This window comes from Lampetra planeri, chromosome 1 (assembly GCF_965212315.1).
Source record: "Lampetra planeri chromosome 1, kcLamPlan1.2.h2, whole genome shotgun sequence".
Classification (NCBI taxonomy): Eukaryota; Metazoa; Chordata; class Hyperoartia; order Petromyzontiformes; family Petromyzontidae; genus Lampetra; species Lampetra planeri.
The window spans coordinates 20,078,516-20,095,294 of NC_136107.1; the positions used below are offsets into that span (position 1 = coordinate 20,078,516).

The 16,779-nt window shown below is 49.4% G+C and overlaps 1 protein-coding gene across 1 annotated transcript in view; it reads left to right on the forward strand.

Moving 5' to 3' along the window:
* Window positions 1-16,779, forward strand: part of LOC144724475 (protein phosphatase 1 regulatory subunit 1A-like) — a 40,425-nt gene that overhangs the window by 7,930 nt on the left and 15,716 nt on the right. The window contains exon 4 of the mRNA XM_078604047.1: window positions 5,331-5,421. Coding sequence (XP_078460173.1) covers window positions 5,331-5,421 — 91 coding nt within the window. The remainder of the gene's footprint in view (window positions 1-5,330; window positions 5,422-16,779) is intronic.

Here is a 16,779-nt window from a genome sequence, read left to right on the forward strand (position 1 = left end):
ATCATCATCACTATCCATGTGTAATGTAGCACTCAGAGGTGCTGTCTTGCTTAAGTTATATATATTTTATATTACAGCCACCCGACTCGATGACATGTTATCAGGTGAACGCAGGTTGACTATATACAACTGGGTGACTTTATGTAGCTTGCCAGTCCGACGTTTGGAAGGGTCCACCATGCAGAAGTAGCAGTTGCTTGAGTGGTCAGTGGGTTGCCGACACATTCTTGGGTTAGCGAACTTTATGGCTCTCTTTTCCCCTCTACCATCCTACGAAAATACATTTATTTCACCCATGACTAATGTGTAAGAGATTGTCGCAACATTTTTCATATGTGATATATTTTTTTAATAACATTGAATTTTTTTTTCATTTGAACAAATTTCATAACGTTAAATTCTGAGCAACAATTGTCCATCTTACCTTCCGGTGGTTTTTTTGCATTGCTCGCAGGTGAAATGAGGTGTCCAGGGTTTATCCTGATCCCCGACAGGCATGCCAAAATATGCCTTGTAGGCCTCGCACATCTTAGCAGATGCTTCAACAGAGTACTTTTTCGCTGTTGTCTTAATAAATTAGCCGCAGACATAGCAAAATGCGTCTGCCGGATGCTTGCAGCCTCTTGATACTATCTCAGAAAAATGCAGATATGTATCCACTTAGGCAGCTGGAACTAAACTGAACTGGTGGGCCCCTGTATTTATACTACTATTTATATTACTGGAAAGTTCTATAATTTTTTAGAAGTTACTTTAAGTTTTCTCAGCACTGAATCTATTTGGAATGTTCTGGAAAATAGGTAAATTTCTAAATATCACTGTCCTGGTCACAAAAGGTGGGGAATAATAGCCATTTTCTCTACTTTCGAGGCATAAGCAATTAGGAAATAACACTTACTACCCAGGAACAAACAATTAATAAAACAATTGTTACACAATGTTATTTACGGCTACTAGGCTCCATACTGTCCTTACACATGGTTAATGCACTCCTGGATAAAGGGCTACCCAAGCCGTTGCCATCTCCCGCGGTCTTGTGGTGTAAAAATCATCCAGAGCACTTGCAAACTATGTATGTACTGTATGTTTAACTTCTTTCGCTCTGTAAATAGCCAACCAACAAACTAAACACCGAAAGCAGTTCTAAAGAAATTAGTTTTCAATTTAGATTTAAATGTGCATAGCTCCCAGTGGCTCCTAATATTGTAAGGGAGAGAGCGTTCCAGACGGCCGTAGAAGCGCATCCGAAAGCATACGATGCAGTGACTGTCTTTGTTCGATGGCAAGTCAAAAAATGCTGCGAGGATGTCCGGAGTTCGCGTGATGGTTTACGAGATCAGCGAGGTATTGTGGTTCATTTGTAACAAACTGATTTCATTGCCCCATCCCCCCAGTGGACACGTTCCCAGATGCGTCCCATCTCTTAGCTGCCACTCCATCACTATTTGTTACCATCGGTCATCACCCCTTTTCGTATATTGTCCTGCACGATTGACCCACCTCTGATTCCCCGCACCTCCGATTAGCACGGTTGGTTACGTACGGTGCAAAATAAGTTATACATACATACCCAAGCCCATTTGCTTCTCTTGACAATTTGAACGATGCCATTCGCCTGCATTGTTCTCTAATCCACGCGTTCTTGTAATCCGTGACACATTTGCACTGTGGGCTATTAATATAATACATTAACATGACTCCTCTGGTTAAGACATTTTACATCATGCAATGCAATCAGGATGTATAAGGCATGTCAATGCGACCCCACCTCAACACGCAGTGTACAGGTAAAGGTAACGTCCATCTCTAGAGTTTAAAGAGTACAAAAACAACCCTTGTATTTAATTACTTGTATAACAAAACCTCTCTCGAGAAACGGTGCCTTAATGCGGCGAGAGAGTTTGTGTACGTCTGAGAAGCTGATCGCTATACCGTCGAGAGCCTAGTGCTCTCAGAAGGGTCACCCAAGGTGGGAAGACTTCAGTGGAGACGTCAGACAAAACCCGTTTTGAAAGGTCCCCACATGACCTTTTCAAATAAATTGTGATCCAAGAAAGCAACGGGAAACTACTTGGATCATTTCTCCCTTGAAAACTTCAATGATGACAAGCAAAATCAACAAAGGCCCTGAGTATCGGCGTCCTTTAAATAGGACAGGGGTGCTAAGAATCTCCGAGCTTGTGTCAAAGAACCCTTTCAAAGTAGCAACTTGGAACGTTAGAAGTTTACTTAAAGCAGGAAAACTAGCCAATGTCATACAAGAAATGGATCGACTTAAAATCAACATAATCGGTCTAAGCGAAACTAAATGGCCTGGAACAAAAAAGTTTATATCGAGTGAACACCACATCTTCTGCTCCGGAGGAGAAGAAAACACCAAACAAACATACGGTGTCGCCTTTATAGTACACAAGAAATTAGCGAATAAAGTCAACAACTTTACCCCAGTATCAGAACGAATAGCACTACTACAATTAGCAGGCAACAAAGTCAACGTGAACATTCTACAGGTTTATGCTCCAACAGCAGATAAACAAGATCATGAAATCGAATCGTTCTATGAGCAACTAACCAACACGCTGAAGCCGCTGAAGAAGCAAGACATCACTATAATCCTCGGCGACTTCAACGCCAAGGTTGGCCACGGTCGAATGCAGAACATTGTCGGAGAACACGGACTAGGAACACGGAATGAACGAGGCGACAGACTGGTTCAATTCTGCCAAGAAGAACGTTTCAGTATTGCTAACACGTGGTTCCAATTACCACCTCGACGACTGTACACGTGGACCTCGCCGCAAGACTCCGACAACAACATCGTCAGGAACCAAATCGATTATATCCTAATTAACATCAGGTTTAAGTCCAGTGTGATTACAGCAAAAACCTACCCTGGAGCCGATATATCGTCAGATCATAACCCAGTAACAGCTACAATAAGACTCAAATTGCGATCAATACAATGTACAAAGACGAGACGAGCAGACCTGGAGAAACTGAAGAACAGCGCCGATAAAAGACAAGTACAGCAACATCTCAACGATAGCATCCGCTCAATAACAACAGAAACAGCAGATGTTCAGGAGTACTGGCGCTCGTTCAAACAATGCATCACAGAAACAACAGAAGTCATGCTAGGACATCAGCCACCGAAAAAGAAACAACGATGGATGACACATTGTATTCTCGATCTAATGAGCAAACGAAGAATGTACAAAAATAACAACTTGGAGAAGTACAAACAAATGCAACAGAAGATCAGAGAAGCAATCCGACAGGCAAAAGAAAAGTGGATGGAAGAACAATGCGCCGAGATTGAAGAACTAATTAAAAAACATGACAATTTTACTCTGCACAAGAAGCTCAAAGAAGCTGGTAACATCTACAGACCAGCCTCAACAGCTACATTGTATGCGGACAACAACCAACCAATCCTAAATAAACAGGAAAAAATGGACACCTGGACAAACTATATACACAAGCTCTATGGCGCCGCGAGAACATCTGCAGAAAAAGACCAACAGATGTCGAAAGACGCTCTACACATTTTAACATCAGAAGTAGAACATGCAATCAAAACAGCTAAGTCAGGCAAAGCGTGCGGGCCCGACACAATCCATGTAGAATTGCTCAAACTATTAGACAGTAACAACATACGACAACTGACTAATTGGTACAATCAAATATACAATGGCAATAAAATTCCATCCGACTGGCTACAATCCATCTTTGTGGCCATACCAAAGAAAGCAACAAGCCGGAAATGCGAGGACTACAGACTGATAAGCTTGATGAGCCACGTGCTGAAAGTCTTCCTGAAGGTGATCCAACAGCGCATACGCTCCACATGCGAAAATGCATTGAAGAACACACAGTTTGGCTTCTGCAAAGGACTAGGCACACGAGAAGCAATCTTGTGTCTACAGATACTACTACAGCGATGCTACGAACATCAGAAATAAGTGTACATCTGCTTCATAGATTACGAGAAAGCCTTTGACTCAGTCGACCACGACCGACTAGCTGCTCTATTAAAACAACTGGGACTAGATAAAAACGACATCAACTTCATCATTGCTCTTTATTGGAAGCAAACAGCCCAACTCCGATATGACAACGAATTGACAGATCCAACACCAATACAAAAAGGTGTACGACAAGGCTGCCCACTTTCACCCAGTCTTTTCAACATCTACTCGGAGCAGATTTTTGATCGAACACTAGCAGATAAAAACATTGGTATTAAAGTCAATGGACAATACATCAACAACATCAGGTATGCTGACGACACTGCACTGCTGGCCGATTCGGAACAAGACCTACAACAAATCTTGGACGAGGTTGCCACAGAGAGTCAAATATGGGGCTTACGAATTAATAAAAAGAAAACAAAGGTTATGAAGGTCAGCCGAACTACAAGCGAAATAACAATCAAGCTTGGCAGCGAAAAATTGGAACAAGTACACCGATTTAAATACCTTGGTGTAATCATTGACGATCAGTTGAACCATGAAGTCGAAATCAAGAGCAGACTTGAACAAGCAAGGCAAGCATTTATTAAATGGAAAACACTCCTTGCAGACCGCAACTTGAGTACATCACTGAAACTGCGCACACTGAAATGCTACATCTGGTCAATTTTGCTGTACGGAGTAGAGACGTGGACATTGACAACAACAGCAACAAAAAGGCTTGAAGCTTTCGAGATGTGGCTGTATCGAAGAATGCTGAAAATCCCATGGACAGCCAAAACCACCAATACACAAGTTCTGCAAGATATGGGCACTGACAGGCAACTGCTGAAGACCATCATTAGCAGGAAGTGTTACTACCTAGGCCACATTGCCCGAAACGACCACAAATACCAGCTATTAAAGCAAATCCTGGAAGGAAAAATCGAAGGGAAAAAACGACCAGGACGGCCAAAAACGACATGGCTCAGTAACATCAAAACATGGCTACAATTAACAACAGCACAAACTCTACACGCCGTGCTAGACCGGGACCAATATCATCGTGAAGTCGCACACGCCGTTAGGCAGTACTAAAGAAGAAGATAACAAAAAAATAACGGGACACCATGAATGTGAACAATAAAAAAAATGTGAAATTGGATTTGTGGCGTTGCAAAACCAAAAATCGCATAAAGGCTATGCCGACTATAATTATTACTAATGCAATTCATGATTGGGTATGAATTACGTACAAGAGTTGTCCGGGAAACATGGACGAAATGAATCACTCGAAGGTCCTCTGGGTGGCACTTGTGGAGGATCAAGTGGTACCGGAGCGTCACTGATGTGCGGTTTCTTATTCATCAAACACCGCAGGGCTGCGCAGTCGCCGACTCGGATAGCAGTGACGTCCCAAAGGCTACCACTACTACCAGCGACTGTCTGTACAACCCACCCACCATGGAAGGTACGTCCGTTTGCTCGGCTGTCCGTCCGTCACGGTGTGCTCATTTTAATGGATAGCTGAGCACATTCGCCCTGAAGGATCAAAGCGCAGGTCTTGGTCAGGCCGGCGCAGTTTTGTGCGGTAAGGCTTATCGTGGGGAAATTGGGCCGAGATCACTTTCCTGGTTTCTCGAAGTGTGTTGACTAGTTATAGACCGTGGTCATGGGACCGTGGTACAACAATACCACAGTGGCTGATTGCTCAAGCGCTGCACAAGATAAATAGTTTGTAATATAATTTTGACAATTATCGTGGAACCCATAATATAGGTTTTTGAGTTAGATCGTGTAAATATAAATGCGTCGTTAGACCCGCCACCACCCGACACAGTCAATGAGTAAGGTTTGTCACGTAAACAAAACATGCCAATTCGTTACTAGTACAGCACATCGATGTGTTGGAAAGTAAACCCACAACATTCATAATTCGAGTACGACGTTTCGCCAGATATTACAACTAGCATCATCATCAGGTGGCAGCCAGATTTGTGGAGAATTATCGTGTACCTCGTAAAGCCTCACCGAGTCTCAAGGCTCGTTTAGGAAGGTCCCAATTATCGGGCCGTTTGGCTTAACTCTATATTAACGATCGCTTTGCCTTTGTTTAAGAAGCCGGAATAGATCGAGACAGTTCAATTTATAAATATAGCTGCGTGAGCAGTCACCATGGATTTTGCATTCACTGCAAGAGTGAACACAAATACAACAAGAACATCATGCATTAATTTAGCGATGTGTCATGCTATAATGTGCTAGTTGTGATTCATACGAATCGAGAAAATTGGACATCAAATGCAGAAATCTCTGACCTGCGTCATCCTGACGCTGTGGCAACAATGTCTTACATTAGCATGTGCGTAGATGGCCGTGAATTCAGTTTACGATTATCCTGAATTATTTTGCGTGGCCTTCACCCAGTGTGCAGCATCAGCAGTGATTTGGTGACCCTTGTTATCTGTCGCATAAATATCCATTAGCGACTCCTCCTTTAGGAGCCCCAGGGTCAATCGTGTTTAAAACATCAGCGACCAAGTCGGGCAACCGCACGCCGCACGCTTGAAAAGGGGAAGGAGTCAAAAGACATTCTCTGCCGTTTCACAAGATTAGACTTCCGTTTTAGTGGAGCGGTGTAGCCTCAAAGTTACCGTTTCATCACCATCGTTGTCATCATATCCATTAAGTTGCATGTATTTAACCGTGACATTGGGAGGTTTTTCCCCCACCCCCCCTCCCGTATAATTTCAGAGCAGCCGTGTAAATCATAGCAGTCCACCACAGTGGGCGTGATGCATGCGATGGTTACGTTACTGTTTATTTTTCAAGGTTCTAATATAAGGGGGACTTATTCACGAGAGCAAGTAGAATTCTCAACATTGCACTCATAACGTCATTACTTCAAGCAGGACTATCATTTATAATACGAATTTAGCAACATTCGAAATGTGTAATGATTTGGCTCACTCGCGTTTTTATTAATTATCACGATTGGGCTCATGAAAACATATTACATAACAACATGCATGAATTGAAAAACGTGAATGGGTACGCACACCATTCTATGCACATATCGTGAGCTTAAGAATTTACATTCATTGATTCATCGGTGCATTGTTACATTCTACTAAGCTACCGCCATATGCATATGTAGGGGTGTTAGAGAGAGAGCCCGTTATGCATGGCAGCCTATGGTAAACAAACACAGTAGGCGGGGCTACATGTGTGCACAAGCAGGTGCCCTCTGCGACGTCCGCGCCAGACACCCTGGGGGGTCGATTCGGTCGTTATGATCCCCCGGGGCCCCACCCCTCAGGGAGGGGTTGGGTATAAAAGGGGATTGTATCGAAGGGCTCGGGAGTGATGTTTAGCTAAAGAAGAGGAGGCGGAAGACGTCTGAGATAGAGCCCTGGACTCCCCCTGGTACGCCGTCCTTATCAGGACCGCGCAGGCTCGAGCCAGTGGCGTGGTACCAGAGCCAGAGCCAGTGCTGGTCTGGACTCTGGGTACCGGGCCCGACTGACCAGTGTCGGGCCAAGATAGCCTCCCCTAGCCCATTAGTGGAGGACTCAGAGGCAGGCTAGGGTTAGCTAGAGAGGTGTGTCCTCAGATAGACGGGTGAGGGGGCCGATACCCCCTCAAATGTGTATGTCACAACGTTGGTGTTAAATAAACAAGTGTGCCTCCAACTCCGGTGTGAACGAGTCGTGAGCGTTACTACATCTGGCGTCAGAAGTGAAACAAAGTACGAACATGGATACACGCCGGACGACTCGAGTCGGAGTACCAGGGGCGGAGGACACCGCTGCAGTCGGAGGGCCCGAGATGGCTGAAGATGCCATCGAGCAGCCGGGGCTGGGTGCATCCACGCCACAGCAGCTGGAGGAAGGGGAGCCGTCGACGGAGGGGCTGAGGCAGGCGCACGCGAAGCTGGCCGAGCTGCTGTACGCCGCAGCCGCCATGCTCGACAACATCACGCGGCTGGGGGCTGCGGGACCGCCACGAGGCGACAGCAGCCAACGACCACAGCGCCTTCCCGCCATTTCAACGGAGCAACATTTTGAAACTCCCGCCATCGCCGCAGCTGCTGTTGAGGGCGTGGCCGCTCTAAGCATCGCGTCCAACGGCGGGAGTACAGTGCCTGCCGCGTCACCACGGGTGCGACCGGCGATGCCATCGCTGGTTCGTGCCGACGCTGAGTTGAGTGAGGCGGACGAGGGAGTGCGTTCTTCCTCTGCAGCCGCTGCCTTACATCAGCGGCTACCTCCACTCAAGGAATTTGTGGGCGAGGATGGCGACTGGGGCGGCTTCCAGCGGCGCTTCCTCGCTCACCAGGAGATGGCACAGTGGACAGACGCCGAGGCTCTCCGCGCGCTGCCAGCACTTCTCGACAGCGACGCCCTCGCCACTCTAACATCGGCTTCAAAGGAGAGGCGCTCCACGCTGCGGAAGGCGATGCAGGTGCTGTCGGCGGTATATGGTCCACCATCGGACTGTCGCCAACTCTTTTACGATCGCCAGCGGGGGACGAAGGAGTCGCCCCTGGCGTACCGCACAAGCCTCCTGGCACTGGCGAAGGAGGCCTTTCCACGAATGGATGACGAGGGTGTCGACGCCATGGTGACAGAGAAGATACTTTTGCTGGCGGACGACTTAGACATCGTCATTGTCGCACAGGACGATGCAGAGATGTGCTCCCTCCAAGCGGCCCGTCTCCTCCACGCAAACCTGTCCTCTCAACGACGGAAGGCCAGCAAGGCGGCGAGCGGGCGCGCCGTCGCTGCGGCCACCCTCCCGGCGGAAGAGGTTTGCGCCATCAACCATCAACGGCAGCACGGAGCGGGAGCGCGGGAGGACCGGGCCGGTTCAAGCCGTCTACAACGTCCATCGTCGCCACCAGCGCTTCCACGCTGTTATAACTGCGGCATCCGGGGCCACGTCGCCTCGGGGTGCCGCTCTCCTCGGCAGCGCGGAACGACACCTCAACGGGACGCCGGCCCTCGTCACAAGCTCCACCATCATAATCCGGCGAGTCGCGGCACCCCTCATGTTTGGCCCACGCACACGCCCGTCACACACTCGAACACCGCAGCGAAGGGGGGGCAAATATCGCGTACCATGGCACCAACACGCACCGCTCTGGGTACTCACATTGAACCCAGCCAGTGGTCCGTGTTGGCCCATCGGGTTGTAGCCGCGTCATCGGGGTCGTCGGCCGTTGTGGGTCACATCGATGGGGTCGAGGTGCGCATCCTGGTCGATACAGGAGCATCGGCGACCATTATTTCGGAGTTGATTTATAACATTCTCCCTGCCCAGAGCCGTCCTTTGATGCCTGTTAATGTGCCATTCTTTGCTGCTAACGGGGGTTCACTTGGCATCATCGGACAAATTCGAGCCCAAATTTGTGTCGGGGATATTAAATTATCTGGGCCGATTTTTGTTTCCTCCTCGCTGGCGGTTCCGTGCCTGCTGGGGACGGATTTCCTGGCCAAAATGCCGATTAGGATATTAATCGACCAGGGATGCATTGAGCTCCCATCGGGCCGACGCATGGCGTTTTTGCCATCCCCCGCTACGAGCCGGACGGCGTTCGCGACGGTGCCGGCGTTCGTAGATAGAACGGTGCGCGTTCCTCCGGGGGCGCAAATGTTAATTCCTTTGAGACTTCGGCGGCCCTTCGCTAAGGGCATTGGGGCTCAAGGGGTTTTGCTGGGACCGTCTAGGGCCGGGGTCAGTGGACCTAATTTACTCCCGGCCCAGACCATAGTGAGAGGGGATGGAGAACCCTTCATCGCGGTCCTCAATGTGGGCTCGCAGACGGTGGTGGTCCCACAGGGGACCGTGCTTGCTCACGCAACGCCGGTGCCCTGTGAGGAACCCGTCGCGAGTCATGTCGGCGCTGCCCCTGCACCGCGACCACATTCAGACAGCGATGAAGGGTGGCTCGAGGCGCTTTGCGCGGGATCGACGGACCTGTCAAATTTAGAGCGCCAACGTCTTAAGACACTACTGAGGGAATTTTCCGACGTTTTCAGTCGGGATAAATACGATTTGGGCTGCACTCATCTGCTGCGTCACCATATTGATACGGGTGACAGCGCGCCAATACGCCAAAATCCTTTTCGGTTGAGTCCCGCCGAAAAGGACCATGTCAAATCGGCTGTTGATGACATGCTAGCCGCCGACATAATTTCTCCCTCCAACAGCCCTTGGGGAGCGCCGATCGTCCTGGTTAAGAAGCAGGACGGTTCGTTGCGGTTTTGCGTTGACTTTCGGCGCCTTAATAAAATTACGGTTGCCGACGCATACCCGCTCCCACGGATGGACGAATCGCTTGACGCCTTGGCGGGAGCGCGATTCTTCTCCACATTGGACTTACTTTCGGGATTCTGGCAGCTTCCTCTGGACGATGATTCAAAGCCTAAAACTGCTTTCCGTACTCCGCACGGCCTGTTTCAATTCAACCGGTTGCCGATGGGCTTACACTCAGCGCCGGCAACTTTCCAGCGGTTGATGGAATTGGTTTTGGCTGGATTGCAATGGGAGTCGTGCCTGATTTATTTGGATGACGTCATTGTCTTTGGCAAAACTTTTGAGGAACATCTCCAGAGGTTGCGGGCGGTTTTCCTAAAGATGCGGGCTGCTAATTTGAAATTTAAGCCCCAAAAATGCCATTTGTTACGCGAGTCGGTGCGTTATTTGGGGCACATCGTGGGGCGCTCAGGTATTTCTACCGATCCCGCCAAAACGCAGTGTGTAAGCTCCTGGCCGACTCCCACCTCAGTGGGAGAGGTTAGGAGTTTTATTGGGTTTGCGTCGTATTATAGACGCTTCGTCGCTAATTTTGCGACTATCGCCAAACCCCTACATGCTTTAACATCTAAAGGGGTTCGGTTTTGCTGGGGTCAGGAGGAGGAGGCTGCTTTTTGCTCCCTTCGGGATGCTTTGGTAAACGCTCCTCCCCTGATTTACCCTGATTTTTCAAAACCGTTCTTGCTCGACACCGATGCGAGCAACACGGGTATTGGGGGCGTGCTCTCCCAGGTGGTTGACGGCGTGGAACATGTGGTTGCGTACGGCAGTCGGGTGTTGTCTCCAGCGGAGCAACGGTATTGTGTCACCCGTAGGGAACTGTTGGCAATTGTCCATTTCGTCCAACAGTATCGCCCATATCTGTACGGTCGGCATTTCACCGTCCGCACAGATCATGCGGCACTGCAGTACGCCCTGAGGGTTCAACAGCCATCGGGACAATTGTCCCGATGGTTGGAGGTCCTCCAGGATTACGATTTCCAAACCACATACCGTAAGGGCGTTCGCCACACCAACGCGGACGCTCTGTCACGCTTGCCAACCACCTCCGAGTGTGCATGCCTCCTGGGGTCTGGACGTTGCAGGCCTCCAGGGGACACATCGGTACCTGTCTTGGCGGCCGCCAACGACGACGATGCAATGGTTCCTAATTCGATCGAACAGCAGGGCAAAGATTCCCTGTTGGGGTTGCCCGTCATTGAATGGGGGCGCCTCCAGATGGAGGATGTCTCCCTCCTCGGGTGGCGACGTCGCGTTGGCGGTGCGGCGGGGGGAAAAAGTGGTGGTTCCGACGCATGGGAAATGTGCCAAGGTCTGCTAATGCATTGGGACGGGAAGTCACGTCGACATCGGCTGGTTGTCCCTACTGGGTTGCGGGGTAGGGTGGTATGGGCCGCTCATGAGCGCCTCCTACACCTGGGGACCCAAAAGACTCTCGCCTTGCTGCAACTTGATTTTTACTGGCCTGGCATGACGAGGGATGTGGGGGATTTGTTGGGATCGTGCCCTCAATGTGCACAACGCAAACCGCCGGCACGGGAGTCTAACCCGCCCTTGCAATCGATCAAAGTGTCCAGGATAAACGAGCTGGTCGCTCTGGACATTTTGGGACCATTCCCCGCCACCCCCAGAGGGAATAGATATTTGTTGACGGGTGTCGAGTATTTTACACGTTGGCCTATGGCCTGGCCTTTGGCCAACCAGTCGGCAGCAGCCATCGTGGAGGCCTTTGTTCAGGGTTATGTCCTGGACAAAGGTGCTCCGGAGAGGCTGCTGACCGACCAGGGCAGAAATTTTTCCGGTAAACTACTCAGACAAGTCTGCGATCTCCTGGGCACAAAGAAAATTCGGACCTCCCCATATCACCCACAAACTGACGGGATGGTCGAACGTTTGCATCGCACCATCTCGTCCATGTTATCACAACAAGTTTCGGACTCGCAAACGGATTGGGACCTACAAATTCAGGGGGTCTTGGCGGCGTACCGGATGGCACCCCATGCGGCTACGGGGTTTTCTCCCTTTTACCTTATGTACGGCCGAGAACCAGACCCGCCTGTTCGTGCCCAGTTGCGGATCCCCGTGCCGCAGGGAAAAACTAATCTGGCTGACCACGTTAAATTTAATCTGGACAAATTGACCGAGGCACGGGATGCTGCAATGCAAAACTCTGACCTCCGTCAGAAGGCAAATGAGCGCCTCAGATTGAGTCGAGCGCACATGCTGCAGTGGAAGCCGGGGGACAAGGCATGGTTGCACTGCCCCCAGGTGCCACTGGCAACCTCCTCTAAACTTGTGCGGCCGTGGCGGGGCCCTGTGGAAGTGGTGGAGGTGTTACGTCCGCAGTGCGTGCGCATCAAGTGGGGGAAGCGGCGATGGTTCGTGCACCCCTCCAGATTAAAACCCTTCGCTGCGGTTCACAACCCCACTTCACACGCGCGTGGCCAAACATGTGGGGGGTCGGCCGACTTGCTGGGTCCGTCTCCGTCGCTCTCACCAAATGCCTTGCCGGCTGTGCCACCTTCAGGAGCATCAGGAGTGACGGGCTCACGCCCGATCACCCCTCCTGCGGATGCCGAGGGTCACGCGGAGTCAGAGGAATGCTCACCTCAAGACGGACAGTCGCCACCTGATTGTCCGCCACGCGGGGTTACCCCGTGTGAGGGGCCCGCTGCAAGGACGCGCGCTAAAATGCGCAAACTGTTGTGAGGCCGGAAAATGTGTACATAGCTGTTGTGTTTATTGGGTGTTGTGTGGATGGTGTGTTTCCCGCTCCTCGGATGTACATATGCTGGGTTCACCGTTTGTTGTGTGTGCGGGGTGGGTTCCCTGCTGGTTGTATATAAGCTGTTTTTTTTACGGAATTCGTATTTATGCGGGGGGGTGCGTCGGGTTGTTTCTCATCTTGTTGTTGCGTTCTTGTTCTGGTTCCTGTTATTGTTCAAAAAATAGTGAGGCACACGCGCGGTCAGGGGGTGAAGGCACCTTTATTGTCAAATTTTTGTATGTTGGCAGCCGGGACGGCTGCATGCTATGCGGGGGGGAGTGATGTAGGGGTGTTAGAGAGAGAGCCCGTTATGCATGGCAGCCTATGGTAAACAAACACAGTAGGCGGGGCTACATGTGTGCACAAGCAGGTGCCCTCTGCGACGTCCGCGCCAGACACCCTGGGGGGTCGATTCGGTCGTTATGATCCCCCGGGGCCCCACCCCTCAGGGAGGGGTTGGGTATAAAAGGGGATTGTATCGAAGGGCTCGGGAGTGATGTTTAGCTAAAGAAGAGGAGGCGGAAGACGTCTGAGATAGAGCCCTGGACTCCCCCTGGTACGCCGTCCTTATCAGGACCGCGCAGGCTCGAGCCAGTGGCGTGGTACCAGAGCCAGAGCCAGTGCTGGTCTGGACTCTGGGTACCGGGCCCGACTGACCAGTGTCGGGCCAAGATAGCCTCCCCTAGCCCATTAGTGGAGGACTCAGAGGCAGGCTAGGGTTAGCTAGAGAGGTGTGTCCTCAGATAGACGGGTGAGGGGGCCGATACCCCCTCAAATGTGTATGTCACAACGTTGGTGTTAAATAAACAAGTGTGCCTCCAACTCCGGTGTGAACGAGTCGTGAGCGTTACTACACATATATAATTCATCTTGAATTCTAGACAACAAGCTTGCTTGAAAATGATCTTCATTATAAAAATGATCTGCCAACACAATATGTATACATCATAAAACCAGCATTTTCGATTTGAGTGAATGAAAATTGGAAAATGCTTAAAATAAAGGCACGATACCGTTTCTACATCTCATTCTACATTTCAAATTGCAAATGTAATTATCATTCTGTAGCCCAGCTGCTGACCTATAGAGCAAAATAAAAATAAATACTTATGGAGATGCGATGCAAGCATGTGGAACTGATGCATGTTAAGCTTGTAAATTTTAACCCCGATGCAGGTATGTTGAAAAATCGGCATATAACAGGGCTTAATTTCAGCCGGAGCTGTCCAGGGCTGAGCTCTTGAAAAGGTTAATCATTGGCACGGTGGGGGGACAGGGCAGGTGAAGGGAGGGGGCGGGTGTCCAGAATGTTGGGGGTGACCAAAAAATATTCCTTGACAAATGATTTAAATTCCAGTTCTGAGCAATGTGTACACGGTCATTTTTGCAGCCACGCATAAATAATGAACAGGTTTCGAGATAAAATCACTTATCCGTCTATTGCTTAAAAAATCCATCGTGTCAAAATGCAATACAAATTTACAGTTACATGTTTTCTAAGTCACGTGCAATTAAAAACGAGTATGTACCTTTGTCAAATACGGCATCGACAAATTGTATGTAATCTTGTCTTAGGGGCCATCCATAAATGACATCACGCACCTGGGGGGGGGGGGGGTCAGACATTTGTGACGATGTGTGACGAGGGGGGGGGGGGATTTGAGAAATGTGACGTCACATCAAAATGGGCAACTTTAAATAAATATAGACAACACGTTCTACTTAATTAAATAGACGTTTTAATAAATGTTTTTTTTTAATAAATGTTTTCTCCTACAACATCAGAGTGCAGCGCCACATTTGCAATTTAAATACGCACTACAATGACAATAGTTTAAAGCGATTTGAAGAATGTCATATTTAAAGGGGGGTCTGACTTTTTGTGACGCCGTGTGACGATGGGGGGGGGGGTCAAAAATCGTCCAAAATTGCGTGACGTCATTTATGGACGCCCCCTTAGAACATTTTAAAAGTGTAGTGACTGTACTTGTCACTGTGTGGTGCCGGGACTTGCGAAATCACGGCCGGTAATGTTGTAATTGCGGGCAGCCCGGGTTGCTGGCTGCAGTACCAACTCTAGCGGTGGTTGGCTGAGCGCTGGCTAGCGCAGAGGCACCGCGAGCAGCGTGGGGTGCCTGCCGGCTCCCAGTGAGGGAGCGAGAGCGAGCGTCAGCCAGCCAGGGTTACTCTGGGGCATGACACTCTGGCTGACCTTCTTGGTTCTTTCGGTAAAGTCACGTAGAAGGGAAATAATAAAATATTTAAAATATAACATAATATGAGAATTATTTTATTATGTAGATATTTTATTTTATTATTTCCCTTTTACATGACTTTACCGAAAGAACCAAGAAGATGAATCCCTGCAGTCACGAAAGCTTTAAATCGAAATCTGGCTGACCTGTTGTCACGTGACCGGACGATACTGGAGGGGGGCTACCGGTGGACGGGGTCCGATGGGCGGTCACGTGGTTCCGGAGAGCTCTCGGGAACATTCGAGAAGGAGCTCGAGAAGCCTGGAAGGCAGAGGTCGCAAACGGGTTTTGATTCCTTACCCGTACCCGGCCGCACCAGGTTCGCAAACGGGTACCCGTACCCTACCCGATACCCGGCTACCCGTACCAGGCTGGGTATCGGGTAGTGTACGGGTACCCGATTGCGACCTCTGGGATGAAGCCATGTTGCAGGCGCGGGTGGGTTGATTCTAGGAACTTGAATCGTGAGAAGAGACAAGACTTTGGGAAATTAGTGACAAACAGTTACTCACCAGTGACTCACGGTCTACCCGTACCCGTACCCGGGCGCACCAGGGTCGCAAACGGGTAACCGTACCCGGCCGGGTACGGGTAGCCGGGTATCGGGAAGGGTACGGGTATCGGGTACCCGATTGCGACCTCTGCTGGAAGGTGGGCGGGGCTAAGGGCAGAGCCAGCCCCCAGCCCAGGAGCATATAATAGTGTTATTCCCAAGGTAACGTCTGCTACTCAGTTGGACTCACTACAAAAGTATAGTTTTTTTTATCTTATTGAAAACTATTTTTCTTTTTTCCATACTAAAAATAATACGATTTCATGTTGTGACTAATATAAAAAATGCTCGTGCATAATTGTTGTTTGAGAAAGGTAAATACAATATTAAACGTGAAGAAGGATAATAGTTGGCTTATCTTTGGCTTATACAAGTGGCATGGCTATTGAGTGTGCAGGTGGTGAGACTGCACTGGGGGGCCCACCGGCTGGAGGGGCCCCAGGCGGATGGTGATAAAGAGGGGGGGGGGTGAGACGGGGGGCCCTATTTCATTGCTTGTGCCAGGGCCCCGTGCCAACAACAACAACGCTGCACCACTGCATTGCACAGTAGTTTACTGCAGTGCTTTCTTCGAAATTTGACGTGACCTCTGATATCACGAGATTAGACGGGTTTTATCTGGCTGTTTGCTTGTATTCAGAACTATGAACGAACCACAGAGATATTCTCACACTGCGACAAGAAATGTTAACTGCCCAGTTGAGTCAAGCTTCCATGACTCAGACAGTGCCTCGGAGCTTTGTTCTGAGAATAAATGTGCGGTATAAGTAATGTCCTTTAGACGAGACGTTACGCAAGAGCTGTGCTCTTCAAATTCAGTCCTCACGACTCCGTATCATCTTTCCATGATTACCAACTAGCAGGTTGCAAGAGGCGTGCAGTGCCTTAATATGCATATGAATAGAAAAACCTCAAAATATTTGTCAACATTTGTTT